Here is a 21,609-nt window from a genome sequence, read left to right on the forward strand (position 1 = left end):
TTATTAAAACTTGTGAAGAGCTGAGAAGTAGTTAATGTTGGATGACTTTTCTCGTGGATTTTTAATTGTTATTCATCTAAACTTTTTGTGGTTTATGTAATATTTCTTACCTACTTTGGCCTTTTTGTTTAAAAGGAGGTGGGGGAAACAACCCCAGAAAGGCTTGACATCTTTTTTCTGTTGCAATCAAAATTAAAAAAATAATAATAATAAAATAAGAACTGTGTGTTTTTTTTTGTTTTTTTTTGTTTTTTTTTTTTTTTTAAGACGGAGTCTTGCTCTGTCGCCCAGGCTGGAGTGCAGTGGCACAATCTCAGCTCACTGCAAGCTCTGCCTCCCAGGTTCACCTTTCTCCTGCCTTAGTCTCCCAAGTAGCTGGGACTACAGGCGCCCCCCACCATGCACAGCTAATTATTTTTTTTTTGTATTTTTTAGTAGAGGCGGGGTTTCACCATGTTAGCCAGGGTGGTCTTGATCTCCCAACCTCATGATCCGCCCACCTCAGCCTCCCAAAGTGCTGGGATTACAGGTGTGAGCCACCGTGCCCGGCCTGTTATTTAAAAGTACTCGTAATTTATCATGCTGCTATACTTGTTTTTTTGGAGACAAGATCTTGCGCTGTTTTCCAGATTGAAATGGAGTGGTGCGATCATGGCTTACTGCAGCCTCGACCTGCTGGGCGCAGGTGATCTTCCTAACTCAACATCCCAAGTAGTTAGGACTACAGGTGTGCATCACCACACCCAGCTAATTTTTTATTTATTTTTATTTTTTTAGAGATGGGTTCTCTCTCTGTTGTCCAGGCTGGTCTCGAACTCTTAGGCTCAAGCTATCCTCCTGCCTCGACCTCCCAAAGTGTTGGGGTTATGGACATCAGCCACTGCACCTGGCCTGTTGTATGTTTTGATATGCCTTTTGGTCATATGTTTATTTTATCTGTCTAGAGATTCGCAATTATTCTCTTGTCACCCGTCAAAACAGCATTTTCAATGGCATGAAGGTTGTTGAAACTACGGTCATTTCAGGCTGTGTCACAATAGAAATTGTTAAGAGCTGTCCATTTGTAATGACAACTCGAAAATTTTTCGTTTTTAAGGTATCTGCTATCTTCTACTCATTATGTCTCATTCATGGCCTGGAATGTCTTAGTGATTTTCACACTTCTATTTAGTGGCAAAATCATTCCTTCAAAGAAAGCTTTTTCACGGGGTGCTCTGTATAAAACAGACCAATCTGGGTGCCTGATTTTTTAGAGTGGGTTTCAGATGGAAATGGGGGTTATTCAAGAATGAAAGGCATCTCCACAGATCTCAGAATGGAAAACCACTCAAGTCTGAGTGTGTTTTGCATTTTCTGAGTTTTTATTGCTGGTACTCAGGTGCTGGGTTCACCTGGTTGGCATATTTCTCCCTCATTTCATTACTAGGGGCCATGCTAACTATTGCTGCAGTCTTACTAGCAGTCTGCCATCAACGGTAAAAGCATTCCCATCTCAATCTTTGTGCAGAAGTTTCCTTCCAGGTTGCTGAGTTGACCTACGAAAGTCATGACGCTAATAGAATTGTCTTAACACAAAAACAACAGCATTGAAGAAATCAGAAATGGTGCAGGCTTTCGGGTGTGGGAATGCTTTTTCCTCTCTTGAATGAAGTTTCTTAAGAATGGTCTTAAGTTCTCCTGCTCTGTAACCAACAGGAGGACTCACGAACGGCAGTGGAAGATACATCTCTGCTGCTCCAGGCGCTGAAGCCAAGTACCGCAGTGCAAGCAGCGCCTCCAGCCTCTTCAGCCCGAGCAGCACTCTTTTCTCTTCCTCTCGTTTGCGATATGGAATGTCTGATGTCATGCCTTCTGGCAGGAGCAGGCTTTTGGAAGATTTTCGAAACAACCGGTACCCCAATTTACAACTGCGGGAGATTGCTGGACATATAATGGAATTTTCCCAAGACCAGCATGGGTCCAGGTGAGTACTTGACTTTGGCACTTTAAGGTAACCAAAATTTTAATGCCTTAACTGTCTTGGCTCAGATGGGTATCTACTGAAATAAAATGCCATATAGTAATTTTTTTAAAAGCATGCCTCTTAGTTTGCATCACATTATTTCATAGGGATTTAAGAAACAAACATGAAAACAAAGACGTACATATACTTTGGCTGCTTTAAACATTATGAAGAATCTTTTGCTCTCGAAGAGATGCTATTCAAATACAAGTTTGATCTAGGGTGCTTAGGAGTAAGACAGCTCTACCACCTTTCTTTGTTGTTCCACTCTGTAGAAGTGACAGTCTACGTAGAGATGAGAGAAGAAACTATTATAGAAGACAGAATTTGGTTTGTGTTACCCCTTCCTGTTGGGCTGCTGCAGTGGGCTTCACAGAAAGCGAATCTGGTCCTGGGGATAGAGCATAATTATGGTGACAACACCATCCTTCTTTCCCATTTCTGTTTCTGTTTCTTTCTTTTGACTGTGTCCAGTGAAACAGTTTCTACAGAAGCTACCTCCTCCTTAAGTTCTGCCAGCTTGCTACTGGGCCAATATTTCTCATATTTGAATTCTATAGGCTAGATTGAGAGGCAACATGATTTTCCTGATACTGGTCATCTGGACTAAAAAAAGGCAGACTGCTACTACTTTGGAAGATAATGAATACTGTTTTGTTTTCGTTTTTTGTTTTATTTTGTTTTGTTTTGTTTTTTGAGACAGAGTGTCTCTCTGTCGCCCAGGCTGGAGTGCAGTGGCGCAATCTCGGCTCACTGCAAGCTCCGCCTCCCGGGTTCATGCCATTCTCCTGCCTCAGCCTCCTGAGTAGCTGATAGATGCTGTTTTATATGAAAATAAGTTAAAGAATATAGTAAGGACTGTAAGCTTTGAGTTCATTGATGTGAGGCTGGTTTCTAAAGGAAAAAGTCAAGTAGGGTACATGTTGTGTTATGTCTCCCTCCACCCCTCCTCTCTTCCTGCACCCCTGCCCCCCCCCACCCCCTTTTCATCTCCTCCCACCTTGCACATAAATAAGATTCAGTAGACATGCCCTACTGGAATGAAATATACCATCATTTATATGTAATTTTCAAAGCTCAATTAAGTTAGGGCCTTCTTCCTCTATTTAAAAATTATTCAGGGGAGTTCAGGTGATTCATTCAAATCAAATTTGGTTTATTGTGTGCATGTGTGTGCACACATGCTCACTCACACACATTTCAGAACGGATGCAGTCTACAAACCGAGGTTCTCTGACGTATCTCCAGGTCTTCCTTCAGTGCTGTGATTGCCCTTTTTACTTTGTGCTTCAGATTCATTCAGCTGAAACTCGAGCGTGCCACACCAGCTGAGCGCCAGCTTGTCTTCAATGAAATCCTCCAGGCTGCTTACCAACTCATGGTAGATGTGTTTGGAAATTACGTCATTCAGAAGTTCTTTGAAGTAAGCCTTTGTTCTTTCTATCCTTTGACTTCAGAGAATCTGCAGAGCATTTTGATTTTCATTAGCCTTTTTAAGAATAGCAGTCCCATTCCAGTCTTCAGAATGAAGGGTGAGTAGTCTTTTTGAAGAGCTTTTTAGTGTTTTTCCAATTCATTAGAAGCAGTCTGTCTATTCTGTATGGTTTAAATACCCAAGCAGATAATGCCAGTCTGTTTTGGAAATGTGTTTGGAAAACTGGTGTCCCCATTTAGGACCCAGCACATTATTTCAGATGGTGTCAATGGTTTCACAAAACATGTCACTTAAAGAGGAAATAATCCCTGTAAAGTAGTTTTAGCAAGATCACAATAAAATATTGCCAAAAACAAATTTTTCTAAGGTTCTTAAGAGAATTGTCTTTGGACACCAACTCCAGTATGTTTCATTATCAGCTAGGGTCACAAGAATTGTTCAATGCTGCTTCTTGGCTGATCGTTTGGCCTTGATTTCTTGTTTTACTTCTGTTAATTTGAATAACGTTCACTTTTTTTTTTATCATTGTCTTTGGAAAGAACGAGATTGTTAGGTTAATGTCTTTTTCCTCTAATAAAGCAAAATTTCAGAGAGGCAGGGATTTTTTTGCTTACCATTGTAGTCCTTATTATCTGCTATTGGCAACCCTAAGTTATAGATGCAGAATGGCACAAAACTTCGAGATGAGGAGGAGTCTAGTGTGGGGAGGAAAATGCTGGAATTCTGCACATTACCTACCACAAAACACATTTGTAAATGTCTTAACATCTCATTCAGTTTGATTTGTATGAAGATGAAAAAATGACGTACTCAAGTGTTACCTTCCCAAGTTTTTTCATGAAGACTTATGGTTTTTCACCCTGAATTCTTCAACTTTAGACTAAGAAACCAATCTAAACATGATTTGTATTTTTGATTTTAGAATGACTTTGCACTGCCATTTTGTTACATATATAAAAATACTGAGCTCTCTAGTTCTGGAGGCTGATGTACCTTGGGGTGACAAAATATACAATGGATTATAGCCACATGATTTGGACCAAGCTTGAGAACTTCTCTGGATCTTAGTTCCCCTTGGGAGAATGAGGAGGTTGGATGGGCTGATAATTCATAACGTCTCCTCCAATCTCATGATTATGTGATTCAAATGAAAATAAAAAGCCAAGGATGGAAAATCATTCTAAGTAGAATTTTAACATAGTGTAGTCTTACTTCTTGATTGTGCTAATTTTCCCCTCCCAACTCTGTTACTTTGTGTAAATAGGAGGAAAAAAAAAAAAATCAATTCTGTTAATGATGTAGAATACTACTTCAAAACACTGTATCCATGTGTGCTTTGGCAGTAAGAGAATATGGATTCTTTTTTTTTTTTTTTTTTTTTTTTTTTTTGGACACACAGTCTCACTCTATGGGGCAGGCTGGAGTGTGGTAGTGCTTTCTCAGCTCACTGTAATGTAACCTCTGCCTCCTGGGTTGAGGCAATTCTCCTGCCTCAGCCTCCCGAGTAGCTGCGGTTACAGGAGCGTGCCACCATGCCTGGCCAATTTTTGTATTTTTAGTAGAGGCAGGGTTTTGCCATGTTGGCCAGGCTGGTCTTGAACTCCTGACCTCAGGTGATCCACCCTCCTTGGCCTCCCAAAGTGCTGGGTTTACAGGTGTGAGCCACTGCACCTGGCCGGATTCATTTAATAGTATGTTTTAATGACAGTTTTGAGGAATTATGTGTTTGCTTAGCAGATATTAATAGTGAAACTACTATTGTTGGGTATCTGAGAAACTTTTTAACATTAAAAAGGGTTACTCATAATTAGAGGCCAAGAACTACTGGCTTGAAGAGACAATGGCTCTTTAAATAAAAGGTTTAGTTAATCACAGGTATCAGGGCTAAAAGAGGTTATGCCAATGGTTGATGCAGAATAATGAATGCTTTGCTTTCTCTGGTTTATTTCCTTCTACTTAAGTAATGGTGTTCACCCACACATTATGTCTAGTTTGGCAGTCTTGAACAGAAGCTGGCTTTGGCAGAACGGATTCGAGGCCATGTCCTGTCGTTGGCACTACAGATGTATGGCTGCCGTGTTATCCAGAAAGCTCTTGAGTTTATTCCTTCAGACCAGCAGGTAATTGTAAGTTTCCCCTTTAACTTTTCTCTTGGTGTTTGATGTTTCTCCATGGTACATGTAGTGAACCCTGTAATTCTGTCAATTTTTAGTTTTCTTTTATGGTTTTGCATTGTTGCTTATGGCTGCCTTTTTGTGCATGGCAAGCATGAACTGTGCAAATAATTTAAATTTATTGTAGATCAAGTATCTTGTATTAAAACCTGTGGTATCCAATACTCTTCCATTGGCTAGAACTTAGCCTTTAATAGGTTCAATTTTACAGGTGGTTTTTTTTTTTTTTTCCTCCATGAATTAAAGCAGGTAAAATACTAATAAGCCATCATTTTCTCCAACAAGTCAAACTTTCATCCAACCCACCTTCCATATTTTTTTACTCCTTCTCTCCTGTTGTTTCATCCCACCAACATCTATTGAGCAAGGGCCTGCCCAGCGTGGTGCATAGCCTGGTACATTGACCTGAAGCCCACTCTGTGCCAGACTTCATCAGCACAGAGATGACTAACAGTGATCCCTGCCCGCAGAGTGCAGTCTGGTGGGGAAGAGCCATGGTGGTGAGCAGTGGTGAGGACATGAGAAGGACCCTTCACCCTTCCCAGAGTCCCTGAGGGCCGGCTTTGCAGGAGAAGGCAAGGCTAAAGAAGAGTTAGACAGGGAAGAAGGAACAGAAATGAGAATACTTAGGTGCTGTGAGTGGGGAACTGACAGAGAAATCACCTGAACAGGCCCACAGCTTCTCGACAAGTCACGGTGTGGGTCCAGTGAGCACTGCAGACACCACAGGGCCCAGGAAGCAAAACAGACCCACAGGCAGGCTATGCTACAGTTGTGTTTGTGCTAGGCAGTGCCTCCAGCCTCTGGTGCTTCTCATCTGAGCCTGCAGCTTTTGGGCTGTGAGCTCACTGAGCCCTTCTCATTTGAGGGGTTGGTTGGCCTTTTGTCTGGTAATGATGACCCACTTGCCCTCACTGAGAACAAAGTTCGGTAATGAGAATCTTTGTTGTGGACTCAAGTTCTGAGCCAGACAAGACACCCACCACCCCTGAGTCATAGTAAACCAATCCAGAACACCGCACTGGTATTGGCAATGGCAGTTAAAGTCTGAAGAAGTCCAAAGTTTTTAAAGTGGTGCGTTTCATAGGTATGTGCCATGATGCTGGTGAAGGGAGAGAGGAATGCTGGAGATAGAGCAGGTCTGGAGTTCATTTATTCAGTGCTTAGTACTGGAGATGTAGCATTAATAAGAAAGTAAAAGTAATTAGAAGCAAGTGTGAAACTATTTTTAATTTTCTTTTAATGTTCAGATCATTGCCAATTTTAATTTTTCTTGGATTTTCATAGATAGTTGATTTTTTCTTCTTTAATTTTCTTGTCTTTCTTTTTTTCTTTCTTTCTTTCTTTTTGGAGACAAGGTCTCACTCTGTCACCCAGGCTGGAGTGCAGTGGCATAATTGTGCCTTGCTGCAGCCTCAACCTCCTGAGCTGAAGTGGTCCTCCCATATTAGCTTCCTGAGCAGGTGGAACTACAGGCATGCGCCACTACCCCAGGATAATGTGTGTGTATTTTTGGTAGAGATGGGGGTTTCTACCATGTTGCCCAGGCTGGTCTTGAACCCCTGGACTCGATTGATTTGGCCTCCCAAAGTGCTGGGATTACAGGTGTGAGATACCCCACCCAGCTATTGTTCTTTTCTGTGTTATATTTTTCACATATTTTTTCTGGTCATGTTTCTCTGTGGTGTCTTGTTCTGGGCCTGACTTATGCTTCCTACCATGGATTATTTTACTCTTTCTAGATGCAAGTTTGCCATTTTAGGTAAAACTAACTCATCTTTGTTGGAATTTTTATTTCTTCTGGATCACAGAAATATCCGGAGAAGCCATCTCTCCTTCTTTTTGTTTATAAGTATTCCTTGACTTTATTTTCATTGTCATAATTATTTCCACAGTTCCCATCATTCCCATAATTGTATTTTCAGAGTAAATTATTCTCTTCTGGGCCGAGCACAGTGGCTTATGCCTGTAATTCCAGCACTTTGCGAGGCCAAGGTGGGTAGATGGCTAGGGCCCAGGACCAGCCTGCGCAGCATGATGAAACCCCGTCTCTATAAAAAGTTAGCTGGGCCTGGTGGTGCACTCCTATAGTCTCAGCTGCCTGGGGGGCTGAGGTAGGAGGATTGCTTGAGCCCAGGAGGTTGAGGCTGCAGTGAGCCATGATTGCACCACTGTACTCCAGCCTGGGTGACAGATCCTAAGAAACCCTGTTTCCCCCCAAAAAAAAAAAAAAAAAAAAATTAATTCCCTTCTGACATTTAATCACTGTGTCTCTTGCCTTTTGCTTCTTTAGCCCCTGCCATTGTCATCTTTAATTTCTTTAATTAGATGATAGCTTAGTTGCTTTGAGGTACTCAACATTTTGGGCATTTAAGACATTGCATTCATTAGCATCACTATTTTGACATGATTTGCAGTCTTCTAACATAAATCCACTGGCAACACAGTTTAGCCAATGTACAGAGATTGGAGACAGCAAGGAAATTAGGCAGGAGACACCAGGTATAGCCATAGTGCAGGCATTTAATTTCAAGATACCTAAGACCTGGGACAGTGAGTTTGGAGGAAGGGCTCCAGTCGAAATCCCAGTGTCTCTCTCTATATATAAAACCTGTCACCATCACCCATTTCCTACTCACAGACTCAGTTTCTGGCCATTTCATCTACTTCCTGTGTTTGCACACTTTTCATTAATTGAGAACCATTCCTGCTGACTCTGCAGTCACTATGGCCTAGTAGTAAGATCATAGGTGTTGGAGTCACAGCTTAGGCTAGAATTGTAATTCTGTCACTTTCTATCCATAGTTTGAAATATGTGACTTAAGCCTCCTCTGTCTCAGTTTCTTTTATATACCAGCAGAGTTGGGGTATTCAGGATAATGTATTGTTGACAGTTTGGTTTACTGACATAGTAGTTTATCATACAGTTCAGCCAGATTGCTTGGGTTTGAATCTTGGGAATCTAGGTCTATAGTTTTGTAAGTCTTTTAATTTGCCTCTTCCTTGGTTTCTCCACCTATGGTGGTGTCCACTCCGTAAGATTGTTAGGAAAATTTAATTAAAACGTGTTACACACTTAGAGGTATGCCTAAGTAAACTCTAGCTTAATTAGTATCATTACTAGGAATACTTTACAGGGTTGTCATAATAAAAACATGATGAATTGTATGTGAAATTCTTTAGTTTGGTTTAGTTTTGTTTTATTTTTAGAGACAGGGTGTTGCTCTGTCATCCAGGCTTCTGGTAGCATTATCATAGCTCACTGCAGCCTCAAACTCCTGGGCTCAGGTGATCCTCCCACCTCAGCCTCCAGAATAGCTGGGACTGTGGCTGTGTGCCATGTAGAAATTCTTTAATACAGTGTACAAATAGCCCCTGACTTATGATGTTTCAGCTTACAAATGATGTGAAAGCATTATGCTTCGGTAAAAACTGTACTTTGAATATTTTTTATTGTTTTTATTTTTTATTTATATATATGTATATTAAATAGTTTTTTTTTTTTTTTTGAGACGGAGTCTCACTCTGTTGCTCAGCTGTAATACAGTGGCACAACTTGGCTCACTGCAACCTCCGCCTCCCTGGTTCAAGAAATTCTTCTGCCTCAATCTCCCGAGTAGCTGAGTTTACAGACGTGCACCACCATGCCCGGCTAATTTTTGTGTTTTTAGTAGAGATGGGGTTTCACCATCTTGGCCAGGCTGGTCTTGAACTCGTGACCTTGTGATCTGCCCGCCTAGGCCTCCCAAATGCTGGGATTACAGGAATGAGCCAGTGTGTCTGGCCTATAATTTTTTTTTTTTTTTTTTTAATTATAAAACAGGCTCTGTGTTAGATAATTTTGTCTAACTCTAGGGTACTGTAAGTGCTCTGAGCATTTCTGAGGGCCTAGGATTAGCTATGATGTTCTGTAAATTAGGGATATTTAAATGCATTTTTTAGTTAATGATGAAAACTTATAATAGGTTTATTGGAATGTAATTCTTTCGTAAGTTAAGGAGTATCTGTTCCTGATGTAGGCTGCTTTGTATTTGAAGATGTCTGCGCTTTATATTTCTTTTAAGCTCTAAGAGTTGGCCGGGTGCAGTGGCTCACGCCTGTAATTCCAGCACTTTGGGAGGCCGAAGAGGGCAGATCTCCTGAGGTCAGGAGTTTGAGACAGCCTGACCAACATGGCAAAACCCTGTCTCTACTAAAAATACAAAAATTAGCCAGGTGTGGTGGTTCACACCTGTAATCCCAGCTACTTGGGAGGCTGAGATAGGAGAATTGCTTGAACCTGAGAGGCGGAGGTTGCAGTGAGCTGAGATCGTGCCACTGCTGTACTCTAGCCTGGGTGACAGAGCAAGACTCCGTCTCAAAAAAAAAAAAAAAGCACTCTTAAAAGGCTTTTCTTTGTTTTTTGTTTTTACCGGTGTGAGATCTTTTTGGTTACTGGTTATTGGTACAGTAAATTTATTGTTGGAAATTTTACTGTAAATTTGCTAATGTATGAAAAGACTCAGGTCCTCATTTGTTTCCCTGTTTGTTGTCATTGTTCCACAGTTGCTATTCCACTTTAGTCATCACAGATTCTCTGTTCAGTAGTGCTTTCATGTTTGGTGAAAAGAATATTCTTTGTCCACATGTTTGCTTGCTGTGATTCTGGTGGTGCTTTCTTTGTCTCCAATAGAATGAGATGGTTCGGGAACTAGATGGCCATGTCTTGAAGTGTGTGAAAGATCAGAATGGCAATCACGTGGTTCAGAAATGCATTGAATGTGTACAGCCCCAGTCTTTGCAATTTATCATCGATGCGTTTAAAGGACAGGTAAGTGACCCAGGAGAGCAATAATTGAAACAAATTTATTTCCTTCGTGAGCAGAAAACAGAATAGGATTTGTGGCATGTTGTCAATGTGCTTCATGTACTTTGTGTTTTTGAGACTGGATCCTGCTCTATTGCCCAGGCTGGAGTGCAGTGGCACCATCACGGCTCACTACAGCCTTGAACTGCCAGGTTCAAGCAATCCTCCCACCTCAGCCTCCCAAGTAGCTGGAATTACAGGCACATACCACCACATCTGGCTCATTTTTAAATATTTTGTAGAGACAGCAGCCTCACCATGTTGCCCAGGCTGGTCTTGAATTCGTGCATTCAAGCAATCCACCTGCCTCAACCTCCCGCAGTTGCTGGGATTACAGGCGTGAGCCACTGTGCCTGATCTTAATGTACTTTAGACTGCAGTAAAAAGCAATCCTGTATAGTACTGTCAAGTACCTGTCTATGTGTTGCCAAGTATCTGGGTCTCTGGGCCTTCTTTCCGTCATTAATGCAGATGTCTGCTCATATTGGGATGAAACACAGTCATTAAGAGTTGTTAAGATGAAATCTCATATTTGAAGAATAAATTATTTCCCTTGGTTAAGTACTATTTATTCTGATATTTCAGTGCTTTCGTTTTAAATTTGGTTTAAAATTCAGGTAATTTATGGAACTAATGTTGTAGGTCATGTGTGAATATATCTTTAAAATAACAAGGTGCTTCTTGCTTAAATTTTTTTGGAGGGGATGCAGTCCAGGTTGGTTTGAATTGTATTAAATGACCACATAACCAGAGATAACTTCTAGTTTCTCCTGTTTTCCCGTATGTCAAAAAATCTCTTCTTAGCATCAACTTCCAAATAAGATTGTTACTTTTATATATAAATACCTTTTTCCGGAATTGCCTCTGAATTGGTTATAGTTTTTTGTTGTTGTTTGTTTTGTTTTTTTGTTTTTGCTTTTTTGCCAAAACACAAAGGTCCTTACAGTCTCCTAAGGTGGATGGGACAGGACAGTAAAATTCAGCTCCCTTTTTGGGTGTGTGAAATTGGTTTTTCTTTAGGGAAGGGGGAAAAATGAAAAAAGCACATAGATTTTCAGGTATAATTGTATGTACTGCAGAGTATAGAGTGATATGTGATGTGTAGTAATCTTTAGGTTTTGCTGTTTGCTCAGTGACCACAATGGTTGATTACTGACAGCAACCCACGTAGTTATTGGGAGTTTCTGAGTTAATGAAAAAAGGGTAGATCTGTTTACCTTAACATTAAGATGTTACATTTATGGAAGTATACAACAAAAAAGGTAAAACGATTAAGCCACCAGGAGAGAATACTTTCAAGATGAAACTGTCAAAGAATTGATAACTAGAGTGTATAAAGAACCTCTCTGTAATGAAGGAAAACAATACGACGTGATGTAAAAGTGAGCCCAAAACACAAGTTGACTTTTCATAGAAGAAACAGAAATTGCCAGTAGACATGAAAAAATACTCAGTTCCGTTAGGAACAAGGAAAGTGCAAAATTAAGCCATAAATGATAGACTGTTACTTACCCATCAGTTGCTGTGTGCTGACAGGAAAGAGATACACTGCTGGTGGGAATAGACATTGACACAACCATTTTGGAAAATAGTTTAGTATTGTCTTTCAAATTTCAACCTTTGTAATTTCTGTGATCCTGTTGAAATATCTGTACATATATACCACAAGACCTATTTAGACATGTTTAAACACCATTATTCTCTTAAAAGACTTAAGCAACCCAGATAACCATGAGCAGGGGATTGCATTTTCTAAAAATGTCATATACATGGCTGGGCACGGTGGCTCATGCCTGTAATCCCAGCACTTTGGGAGGCTGAGACAGGTGGATCACCTGAGGTCAGTAGTTTGAGACCAGCCTGGCCAACATAGTGAAACCACGTTTTACTAGAAATACAAAAAAATTAGCCAGTGCCTGTAATCCCAGCTACTTGAGAGGGTGAGGCAGAAGAATTGCTTGAACCCAGGAGGCGGAGGTTGCAGTGAGCCGAGATGGTGCTGTTGCACTCCTGCCTAGGCAACAAGAGTGAAACTCTGTCTCCAAAAAAAAATCTCTCATACTCAGCCAATTTCTTTCTGTATACCATGCAGAATAAACTACAGAAACTTACAGTATTGTAAATGAACATGGGAATCATAATGTTGCGTGAAATAAATTAAGTTGCTCCAGACTACAAGTGTAGCATTTTTATAAAGCTAAATTCAAGCAGAACCATACAGTATACTGTTTATCTTTACAGTTGTAAACATAAAGCTACATGTATAAGGTTACACATAAGGCTAGGTGTGTTGGCTCGCACCTGTAAGAATAAGCACTTTGGGAGGCCAAGGTGGGAGGATTGCTTAAGGCTAGGAGTGCAGGAGCAGCCTGGGCAACATAGCGAGTCTCCATCTCTACACACAATTTTTTTTTTTTGAGTAGCCAGATGTGGTGGCAAGTGCCTGTAATCCCAGCAACTTGGGAAGCTGAGGCAGGAGGATGACCTGAGTGCAAGAACTCAAGGCTGCAGTGAGCTGTGATCACCATTGTGCTCCAGCCTGGGTGATAGAGTGAGACCTTGTCTCCAAAACAAAACAAAATCATACAGAAAGCACTGGGTGTGATGACTTACACTTGGCAAGCATCCAGTAAGTGTTAGCTGCTATTATTGCTCTTATTATTGTTCTTGATTACAGTTGTGAGGTGTATGCCATTAAGCTAGAAAGGGCAGAATCTCAAGGGTAGTGTGCTTTTCTGTTGCTCCAAACCCAGCAAAAGAACCTTTTCTTATTGCTGAAAAACATCACTGTTAAATCAAAACATTGCATTCTGGTTGTTCTGGCAGTGTGAAAGCATTCAGGATTTGGTCCCAGTCCTTCCCTTTTCTGTTGTTAGCGCTGTCTTTTGGAGAGGTTGTCAGTCGACACACTTGACTCTTTTAACTAAGTGTGTTCTTCCTGACTTTGACTAGTTATCTGTTTCTTGATGGCTTGGAAAAGTCCTTTTCCACTCTGAATTATGCACATCTATGAATTCCTAAAATAAACAATGAGTTTATTTACACACACACACCTTATTATATGTAGAGAGAACTTAAATGCCATTAAGTTCATTTGTGAAGATTAGTGGGATAATACATATATATATTTATAAACAATACTGAAGCATTGAAGGTGGTGACTGTCATTTTTGCCTCTCATTTGTGTTTGTCTACCCTAGGTATTTGCCTTGTCCACACATCCTTATGGCTGCCGAGTGATTCAGAGAATCCTGGAGCACTGTCTCCCTGACCAGACACTCCCTATTTTAGAGGAGCTTCACCAGCACACAGAGCAACTTGTACAGGTAGTGGAGTTGCCAGTAGAGGAACTGCAAACACCTGTGGGCTCGTCCAGGGCCAGAGTTTGTGTGTTTTGTCAGTGTAGGTTCCAGAAGAGGTTAATGTGTTTAAAATACCCTTAAATCTTGTGGTTGTATTTGTATTCAGAGCAGCTTGGTTTGTGTTTTATGAATATGAGTAGTGAATTGAGCCCTAGCCCTGGAGTCAGGAGATCTGACTTCCAGAACTCTGTCATGTACTTGTGGTGTCACCTTAGGTAGACATTTGATCCCTCTGGGTCTCTGTTTCATAATTGTTAAATGAAATAAGTTGATTTGTTGATTTCTTGTTTTTAGCTTTGATACATTCTCTGCTTATACCACTGATTAAATAATTAGGTATGCCCTTGTTTTTTGTTGGACATAAATATTTCCAGTTTTTCTCTGTTATAAATAGATGCAGTGAACCATTTGTATATGTGTTTGAGAAAAATGAATATTTATTGTCATAACACTCCTTCCCCTTTTAAGAATGAATATATATATTCAACATATTCTATTGTCTAGACAACATATTCTATTGTCTAGTAATATGTTCCTGTTTTGTAATAATAGAAAAATGTTACTACCTGTTTTAAAAATTGTTGTATGTTCATTAGTATTCATATAAACCATTATGGTGCTAAAAGAAGGATAGGTCTTAATTAGATATAAGGACTTAGGTAACCCACAGAACTGGCTTTCACATACACTTTATTTCTCTTACTATTTCTCAAACAGGATCAATATGGAAATTATGTAATCCAACATGTATTGGAGCATGGTCGTCCTGAGGATAAAAGCAAAATTGTAGCAGAAATCCGAGGCAATGTACTTGTATTGAGTCAGCACAAATTTGCAAGGTATGTGCTTTGAGTTACAAGGACTATTTCCCAGAAGAGAGGATTAGTAGTATTGAACTATGATTCTATTTTTTACTATTGTCTTTTTTTTTTTTTTTTCCAGAGTATATGTAGCTTAAAAAGTCAAATAGTCTTGTTACAAAGTATAAACTCTAAGAGGTCCTTTAGTGGGGTTCTTACTCTGATAGAGTCAGCTACTTTGAAATCTGGAGAATATGTTACTAAAGAATGTGAGTGTTGCACTTTGATGAACTGAATATTTTATTAACTTGTTTGTTTGGAATTGTGAAATGTTGTTTACTCAGCTTCCCTTTTTGGCACCTGAAAGAAAGGCAGTTTACCATATGTATATCTATGTACAGGCCTTAGTGTTCTTAGGATCTCTTTTCCAGTCTTCATATTGTGCAAGCTCAAGAATGAAATGCAGTAGTTATTCCCAGGTTGTGAAAGGTGTCTTAGGTCACTTATAAGTAGCAGAGGTTGGAGAAGGAATCTATGGCCCTTCCATGTGGATAGTGGTATGGTCTTCTGAGAAGATACTGTATATGTCCTCCTACTACCTACATAACATAGTATTTTTTGTTTTTGGAATATATTCTTCCCTGGTTTTTAGAATAAATTGCAAGGCAGGACTCATACCACCTTAATGTTTTTAATTTGTTTATTTTATTTTTTGAGACAGGGTCACACTCTGTCGCCCAGGCTTGAGTGCAGTGGCACAGTCTCGGCTCACTGCAAACTCCACCTCCCAGGCTCAAGCGATCCTCCTACCTCAGGCTCTTGAGTAGCTGGGACTGCAGGCGCACACCACTGCACCCATCTACTTTTTGTATTTTTGTAGAGACAGGGTTTCACCATGTTGGCCAGGCTGGTCTTGAACCCCTGGACTTAATCCTCCCACTTTGGCCTCTCAGGGTGCTGGGATTACAGGCACAAGCCACCAGTACCTGACCTCATTCATTTTAAATTTGTTAAATTTTATAACGTGTCACAGCATGGAAAAATAGAGAAAAGAAATGAAAGTACCTGTAGATCCAGTGTCTCCATAGCCTAACCATATCAGAGTTATCTCTTATGACTTTATATTGTTTTGTTTTGGGGGGTTCCTTTTGACCAGTTGCCAGGACTGAAGAATGGGGGACAGAATCTCTTGGGTTCTCTTCTTCGGGTCAGTCTCCTGTTTACATTTTTGTTCACGGTATTTAATTTCTCACCCTTGGATGTAGCCTAAGCATTAATTAATATTACAACAAATTCAAAAACAATTTTAAAAAAAGTTTTTATTTTTTTAAGAGACAGAGTCTGTTGCCCTGGCTGGAGTGCAGTGGTGCAATCCTAGCTCACTGCAGCCTAGGATTCCTGGGCTCAAGCAGTCCTCCCACCTCAGCCTACCAAGTAGCTGGGACTGTAGGTGCATACCACCATGTCCAGCTACAGCAGTTACAATTAGTAACTGAGTAGCTACTGTGGGCCCAGTCCTCCCATTGATAACATGTATAAATTGTGGACAGAAATACAAGAACTACCTGAAGACACTAGAGAGTAACCAAAGGGCAGGTGGATACCAGAGAGATGGGGGCTGCCATTTGGAGGAAGAGAATTGCACTGGGGAAATTTCTTATTTCTGATGACCGTCAGCCTTTGATCACTTCCCAGTCTTTTCCATGCTGGGCAGCTAAAGCTGGAATAGGCAATCCTTAGGGCAACCACATCAAAGAGAAATCCTAGAAAGGGAGAGAGCCAGCAGGGGTTCGGGGGAGGCCTAATTTTAACCTTCCCCAAGTCTCGCTGACCCCTGAACCACATTTCCAACTAAGGCTAAAAGAATTGAACTGGGATTTCTAGCTGCTGCTTACTGTATGGGAGAAGTTTGTAGTTTGACTATAGCCAAGTTAACTGCACTAAAACAGGAGTGGAGGGCACTTCTCTTTGGTGGAACATAACAGAATTCTGAGTTTCTGTAGCTTGTTACTTGCAGTGTCTATCTGGATAATAGGACAATGTGACCTATACTCAAGAAAAAAGAAATAATAGTCAATGAATAGTCTAAAATGACCCAGTTATTGGACTTAGTAAAGAAGGATCGATTATACAGCAGCTATTTAAATATACTCAGGATGTAAAGGAAAATATGCTTTAGTGAATGAAAAGATAGGAGATTTTTGTAGAAAATTATGAATCTGGCCGGGCGCGGTAGCTCAAGCCTGTAATCCCAGCACTTTGGGAGGCCGAGACGGGCGGATCACGAGGTCAGGAGATCGAGGCCATCCTGGCTAACACGGTGAAACCCTGCCTCTACTAAAAAATACAAAAAACTAGCCGGGCAAGGTGGTGGGCGCCTGTAGTCCCGGCTACTCGGGAGGCTGAGGCAGGAGAATGGCGTAAACCCCGGGGGGGGAGCTTGCAGTGAGCTGAGATCCGGCCACTGCACTCCAGCCTGGGCGACAGAGCGAGACTCCGTCTCAAAAAAAAAAAAAAAAAAAGAAAATTATGAATCTTATCTGTCTGTCTGTCTGTGAGACGGAGTCTCGTTCTCTCTCAGGCTGGAGTACAGTGGCGCAGTCTTGGCTCACTGCAAGCTCTGCCTCCCAGGTTCACTCCATTCTCCTGCCTCAGCCTCCCGAGTAGCTGGGACTACCGGCACCCACCACCACGCCCGGCTAATTTTTTTGTATTTTTAGTAGAAACGAGGTTTCACCATGTTAGCCAGGATGGTCTCGATCTCCTGACCTCATGATCCACACCTGCCTTGGCCTCCCAAAGTGCTGGGATTACAGGCGTGAGCCACCGTGCCTGGCCGTGAATCTTATTTTAAAAAGAAAAAATAGGGGCTGGGGACAGTAGCTCATACCTGTAATCCCAGCACTTTGGGGGAGGCCAAGGCAGGCAAATCACTTGAGGCCAGGAGTTCCAGACCAGCCTGGTCAACATGCCAAAACCCATCTCTACTGAAAATACAAAAATTAGCCAGGCACGGTGGCGCATGCCTCTAGTCCCAGCTACTTGGGAGGCTGAGTCAGGAGAATGGCTTGAACCCAGGAGGTGGAAGTTGCAGTGAGCCAAGATCATGCCACTGCACACCAGTCTGGGCGACATTGAGACTCTGTCTCAAACAAAAATTTTTTCAAACAGTGGAAAAATTTACTTTGTACTCTGGGTCACCATCAAAAACGTCTGGAAGCAGGAACAGTGGCTCATGCCTGTAACCCCAGCATGTTGGAAGGCCGAAGCAGAAGGATTGCTTGAGGCCAAGAGTTCGAGACTAGCCTAGGCAACACAGCAAGATCCTGCCTCTACAAAAATAAAAATAGGGCCGGGTGCAGTGGCTCATGCCTGTAATCCCAGCACTCTGGGAGGCTGAGGCGGGCAGATTGCTTGAGGTCAGGAGTTCGAGACCAGCTTGACCAACATGGTGAAACCCTGTCTCTACTAAAAAAACAAAAAATAGCCAGGTGTCATGGCAGGCACCTGTAATCCCAGGTGCTTGGGAGGCTGAGGCGGGAGAAGAATGATTTGAACCCGGGAGGCGGAGGTTGCAGTGAGCCGAGATCATGCCATTGCACTGCAGCCTGGGTGACAGAGACAGACAGTGTCTCAAAAATAAAAATAAAATAAAAAATAAATGTCTGAAAGCTACTGATGTATTTTTTGTTTATTTCTATTGATCTATTTTTAAGTTCATTGACTCTTCTGTCATCTCTAATCCACTATTAAAGTCATATAGTAAATTTTATTTCAGATGTTTTATTTTTCTTTTCTAAAATTTCTATTTTTCCTGTTTTTTAAAAAAATTATTTATCTGAGGCCAGGCGTGGTGGCTCACGCCTGTAGTCTCCGCACTTTGGGAGGCTGAGGTGGGCAGATAACTTGAGGTCAGGAGTTCGAGACGGAGTCTCACTCTGTCACTCATGCTGGAATGCTTTGGCACAATCTCGGCTCACTGCAACCTCCACCTCCCAGTTCAAGCAATTCTCCTGCCTCAACCTCCTGAGTAGCTGGAATTATGGGTGCGTGCCACCATGCCCTGCTTGGCAGCAGGGAGATAGGCATAAGTAAGGTTCGTTCCTGGCCTTGGTGAACTCACAGAGGCAAGGAAAGAGTGGACAGATTTTGGTAAGTATTAAAATAATAACCAGCTGAGTGGTGAACCAGTGCCCTAAACCTTGTGCTTAAGTCTCCTCACCTACCTGGGCTCCTTACCCTCACCCGTTAGAGGGCTGGGTCCCATGTCCTTGAAGACCTGGTCTCTCTGGGTGATCAGTATGCAGTAGCATGGCAGTGTATAATTTGATCACCCTCATGTTCCCCCTTTCCTACAGTTGGATGCCACAGATGGCACAGGTGGAGAGTCAGAGACAGAGTCAGACAGTTGGCGACTCATCTTCCTCAAATGCTAAATAGCTCTCTCTTCCTGCTGGTCCTGAGATCAGGCCAGAAGCTAGGCAAGCACAACCTCACTAACAGGGGCCCCTCTTTTAAGAGTTGTCCCTGGTTTTATCTCGTTACAGCAATGTCGTGGAGAAATGTGTTACTCACGCCTCACGTACGGAGCGTGCTGTGCTCATCGATGAGGTGTGCACCATGAACGACGGTCCCCACAGTGCCTTATACACCATGATGAAGGACCAGTATGCCAACTATGTGGTCCAGAAGATGATTGACGTGGCGGAGCCAGGCCAGCGGAAGATCGTCATGCATAAGGTAGGCTGGGCTGGGCAGGGTATCAGAGAAAGTGTGCAAGGCTGTGACTTCCTTTCTGAAACACAAAGGAGGGTGGGTGCCCTGCTGTTTTTGAAGAGTTTGTCACTGACCTGTGTCCCATGCTGTGTTCTGTTTTTCTTTTATGTGGAGTCACCATTGTCCTTACACATTTGCCAACCCTCCCTTATCAATAGCCAAACTGGTATGAGAGTCTTAAGCTATGTTTTTTGAAGTATTTCCATCCCTGATCTCTAGAGAATCAGCTTATGAGTCCAACAAATCAGCCTGCTTGCCTCATTTCCTTTTCTCACTCCTCCCTCCTGTTGTTTCATCCCACCAACATCTATTGAGCAAGGGCCTGCCCAGCGTGGTGCATAGCCTGGTACATTGACCTGAAGCCCACTCTGTGCCAGACTTCATCAGCACAGAGATGACTAACAGTGATCCCTGCCCGCAGAGTGCAGTCTGGTGGGGAAGAGCCATGGTGGTGAGCAGTGGTGAGGACATGAGAAGGACCCTTCACCCTTCCCAGAGTCCCTGAGGGCCGGCTTTGCAGGAGAAGGCAAGGCTAAAGAAGAGTTAGACAGGGAAGAAGGAACAGAAATGAGAATACTTAGGTGCTGTGAGTGGGGAACTGACAGAGAAATCACCTGAACAGGCCCACAGCTTCTCGACAAGTCACGGTGTGGGTCCAGTGAGCACTGCAGACACCACAGGGCCCAGGAAGCAAAACAGACCCACAGGCAGGCTATGCTACAGTTGTGTTTGTGCTAGGCAGTGCCTCCAGCCTCTGGTGCTTCTCATCTGAGCCTGCAGCTTTTGGGCTGTGAGCTCACTGAGCCCTTCTCATTTGAGGGGTTGGTTGGCCTTTTGTCTGGTAATGATGACCCACTTGCCCTCACTGAGAACAAAGTTCGGTAATGAGAATCTTTGTTGTGGACTCAAGTTCTGAGCCAGACAAGACACCCACCACCCCTGAGTCATAGTAAACCAATCCAGAACACCGCACTGGTGTTGGCAATGGCAGTTGAAGGCTTGGGGAGTCCCAAGTTCTTAAAAGTTGAAGTTTTGAGGATACTGGTGAAGGTGGAGGGAGTGTTGGAGGTAAGTAGGAGCTTAAGACATGTCCATTCATTCAATCATTAAGTGCTGAGCACCTGCTGTACAGCAGGTCGTATTCTCAACAGGGTTGTGTTGGTAAACACGACAGTGCTGTGCACAGATAGTTACTGGGATGCTGGAGAAATACAGGGGAAAGGGTTGTCCAGGAATGTGCAGGGTGTCTTCTATACCTTGTGGGCACAGAGGAGGCTCTCTAAGTGAGTGATACTTAATAGAGTGATGACCCTTTCCAGAAGAGGGAACATGGTGTGTGAAGACTTGGAAGCCAGACCGTGTTGTATCTGAAGAAGTAAAACAAGTTCAGTGGGGGACAAAATCACACTTATATTTCAAATAATTGTCCTGGCTGCCATGTGGCCTTTGTAGTTTAGAGGAGGGGAGACAGTGATGAGACCACATGGGAGGCTGTCAGGGCACCAGATTGTGATGGTTTGAGATTGAAGAGAAGTGGACAGAATAGAGCGCTAGAATTGGTAGGGTTTAGCAGTTGGTTGGCTGAGGGAGTTGACGGGGAGAGTCCCGAGAAGCCCTCTTAATTTTTCAGCTCTTCCATTATTAAGTGGTATCCTTTTCAGCAAAAGGGGCACTAGGAGAGAAGCGGGTAATTAACGTTTCACCTCTTGTTAAATCCAATAAAAAATGGAGTTCAACATGTTGTGTGTGTGTGGCTTGTTAGGAGTTTTTGGTTTGGTTTATTCTGGAGAAGTACAAAGGTGAAGTTCCTGGACTTGTCAGCAGCCAGTTCCAGGGACGGAGGAATGGATTGGATTTCGGTTATTTTCTAAAAGGAAAGCTACCAAAAGCAAGGGGATCGTGAACCTCAAGTTCTCATGACAGAAACATTAGTAACATTGTACGACAACTGAAAGGAAAGTGTAGCATTATTACATATGCCGTTCTACACGTGAGTTTAAGGGAGGTTAAACTGGAACCAAGGACTGTTTGTCACCAGCCAGTTTCCCTTGTAGGCTCTTTTTTTTTTTTTTTTTTTTTTTCCGAGACTGAGTCTCGCTCTGTCGCCCAGGCTGGAGTGCAGTGGCGAGATCTCGGCTCACTACAAGCTCTGCCTCCCGGGTTCAGGCCATTCTCCTGCCTCTGCCTCCCAAATAGCTGGGACTATAGGCGCCC

General features: G+C 42.3%; 1 protein-coding gene and 2 non-coding genes across 27 annotated transcripts in view; all 3 read left to right on the forward strand.

Annotated features, from left to right (window-relative positions):
• Positions 1-21,609, forward strand: part of LOC105494601 (pumilio RNA binding family member 1) — a 136,820-nt gene that overhangs the window by 112,009 nt on the left and 3,202 nt on the right. For 17 of the 25 annotated variants that reach the window (XM_024796819.2, XM_024796808.2, XM_024796821.2 and 14 more), the window contains 7 exons: positions 1,696-1,963; positions 3,296-3,425; positions 5,429-5,563; positions 10,284-10,421; positions 13,658-13,783; positions 14,537-14,658; positions 19,167-19,359. In XM_024796819.2, coding sequence (XP_024652587.1) covers positions 1,696-1,963; positions 3,296-3,425; positions 5,429-5,563; positions 10,284-10,421; positions 13,658-13,783; positions 14,537-14,658; positions 19,167-19,359 — 1,112 coding nt within the window. The remainder of the gene's footprint in view (positions 1-1,695; positions 1,964-3,295; positions 3,426-5,428; positions 5,564-10,283; positions 10,422-13,657; positions 13,784-14,536; positions 14,659-19,166; positions 19,360-21,609) is intronic. The other 8 variants (XM_024796820.2, XM_024796809.2, XM_024796831.2 and 5 more) reach the window with 1 other exon arrangement.
• LOC139360559 (small nucleolar RNA SNORD103/SNORD85) lies at positions 6,498-6,582 on the forward strand. The gene has a single exon (XR_011618038.1). It is a non-coding gene; the product is annotated as a small nucleolar RNA SNORD103/SNORD85 (small nucleolar RNA).
• LOC112429038 (small nucleolar RNA SNORD103/SNORD85) lies at positions 20,233-20,317 on the forward strand. Its single transcript, XR_003021176.1, has one exon. It is a non-coding gene; the product is annotated as a small nucleolar RNA SNORD103/SNORD85 (small nucleolar RNA).

This window comes from Macaca nemestrina, chromosome 1 (genome assembly GCF_043159975.1).
Source record: "Macaca nemestrina isolate mMacNem1 chromosome 1, mMacNem.hap1, whole genome shotgun sequence".
In the NCBI taxonomy this organism is placed as follows: Eukaryota; Metazoa; Chordata; class Mammalia; order Primates; family Cercopithecidae; genus Macaca; species Macaca nemestrina.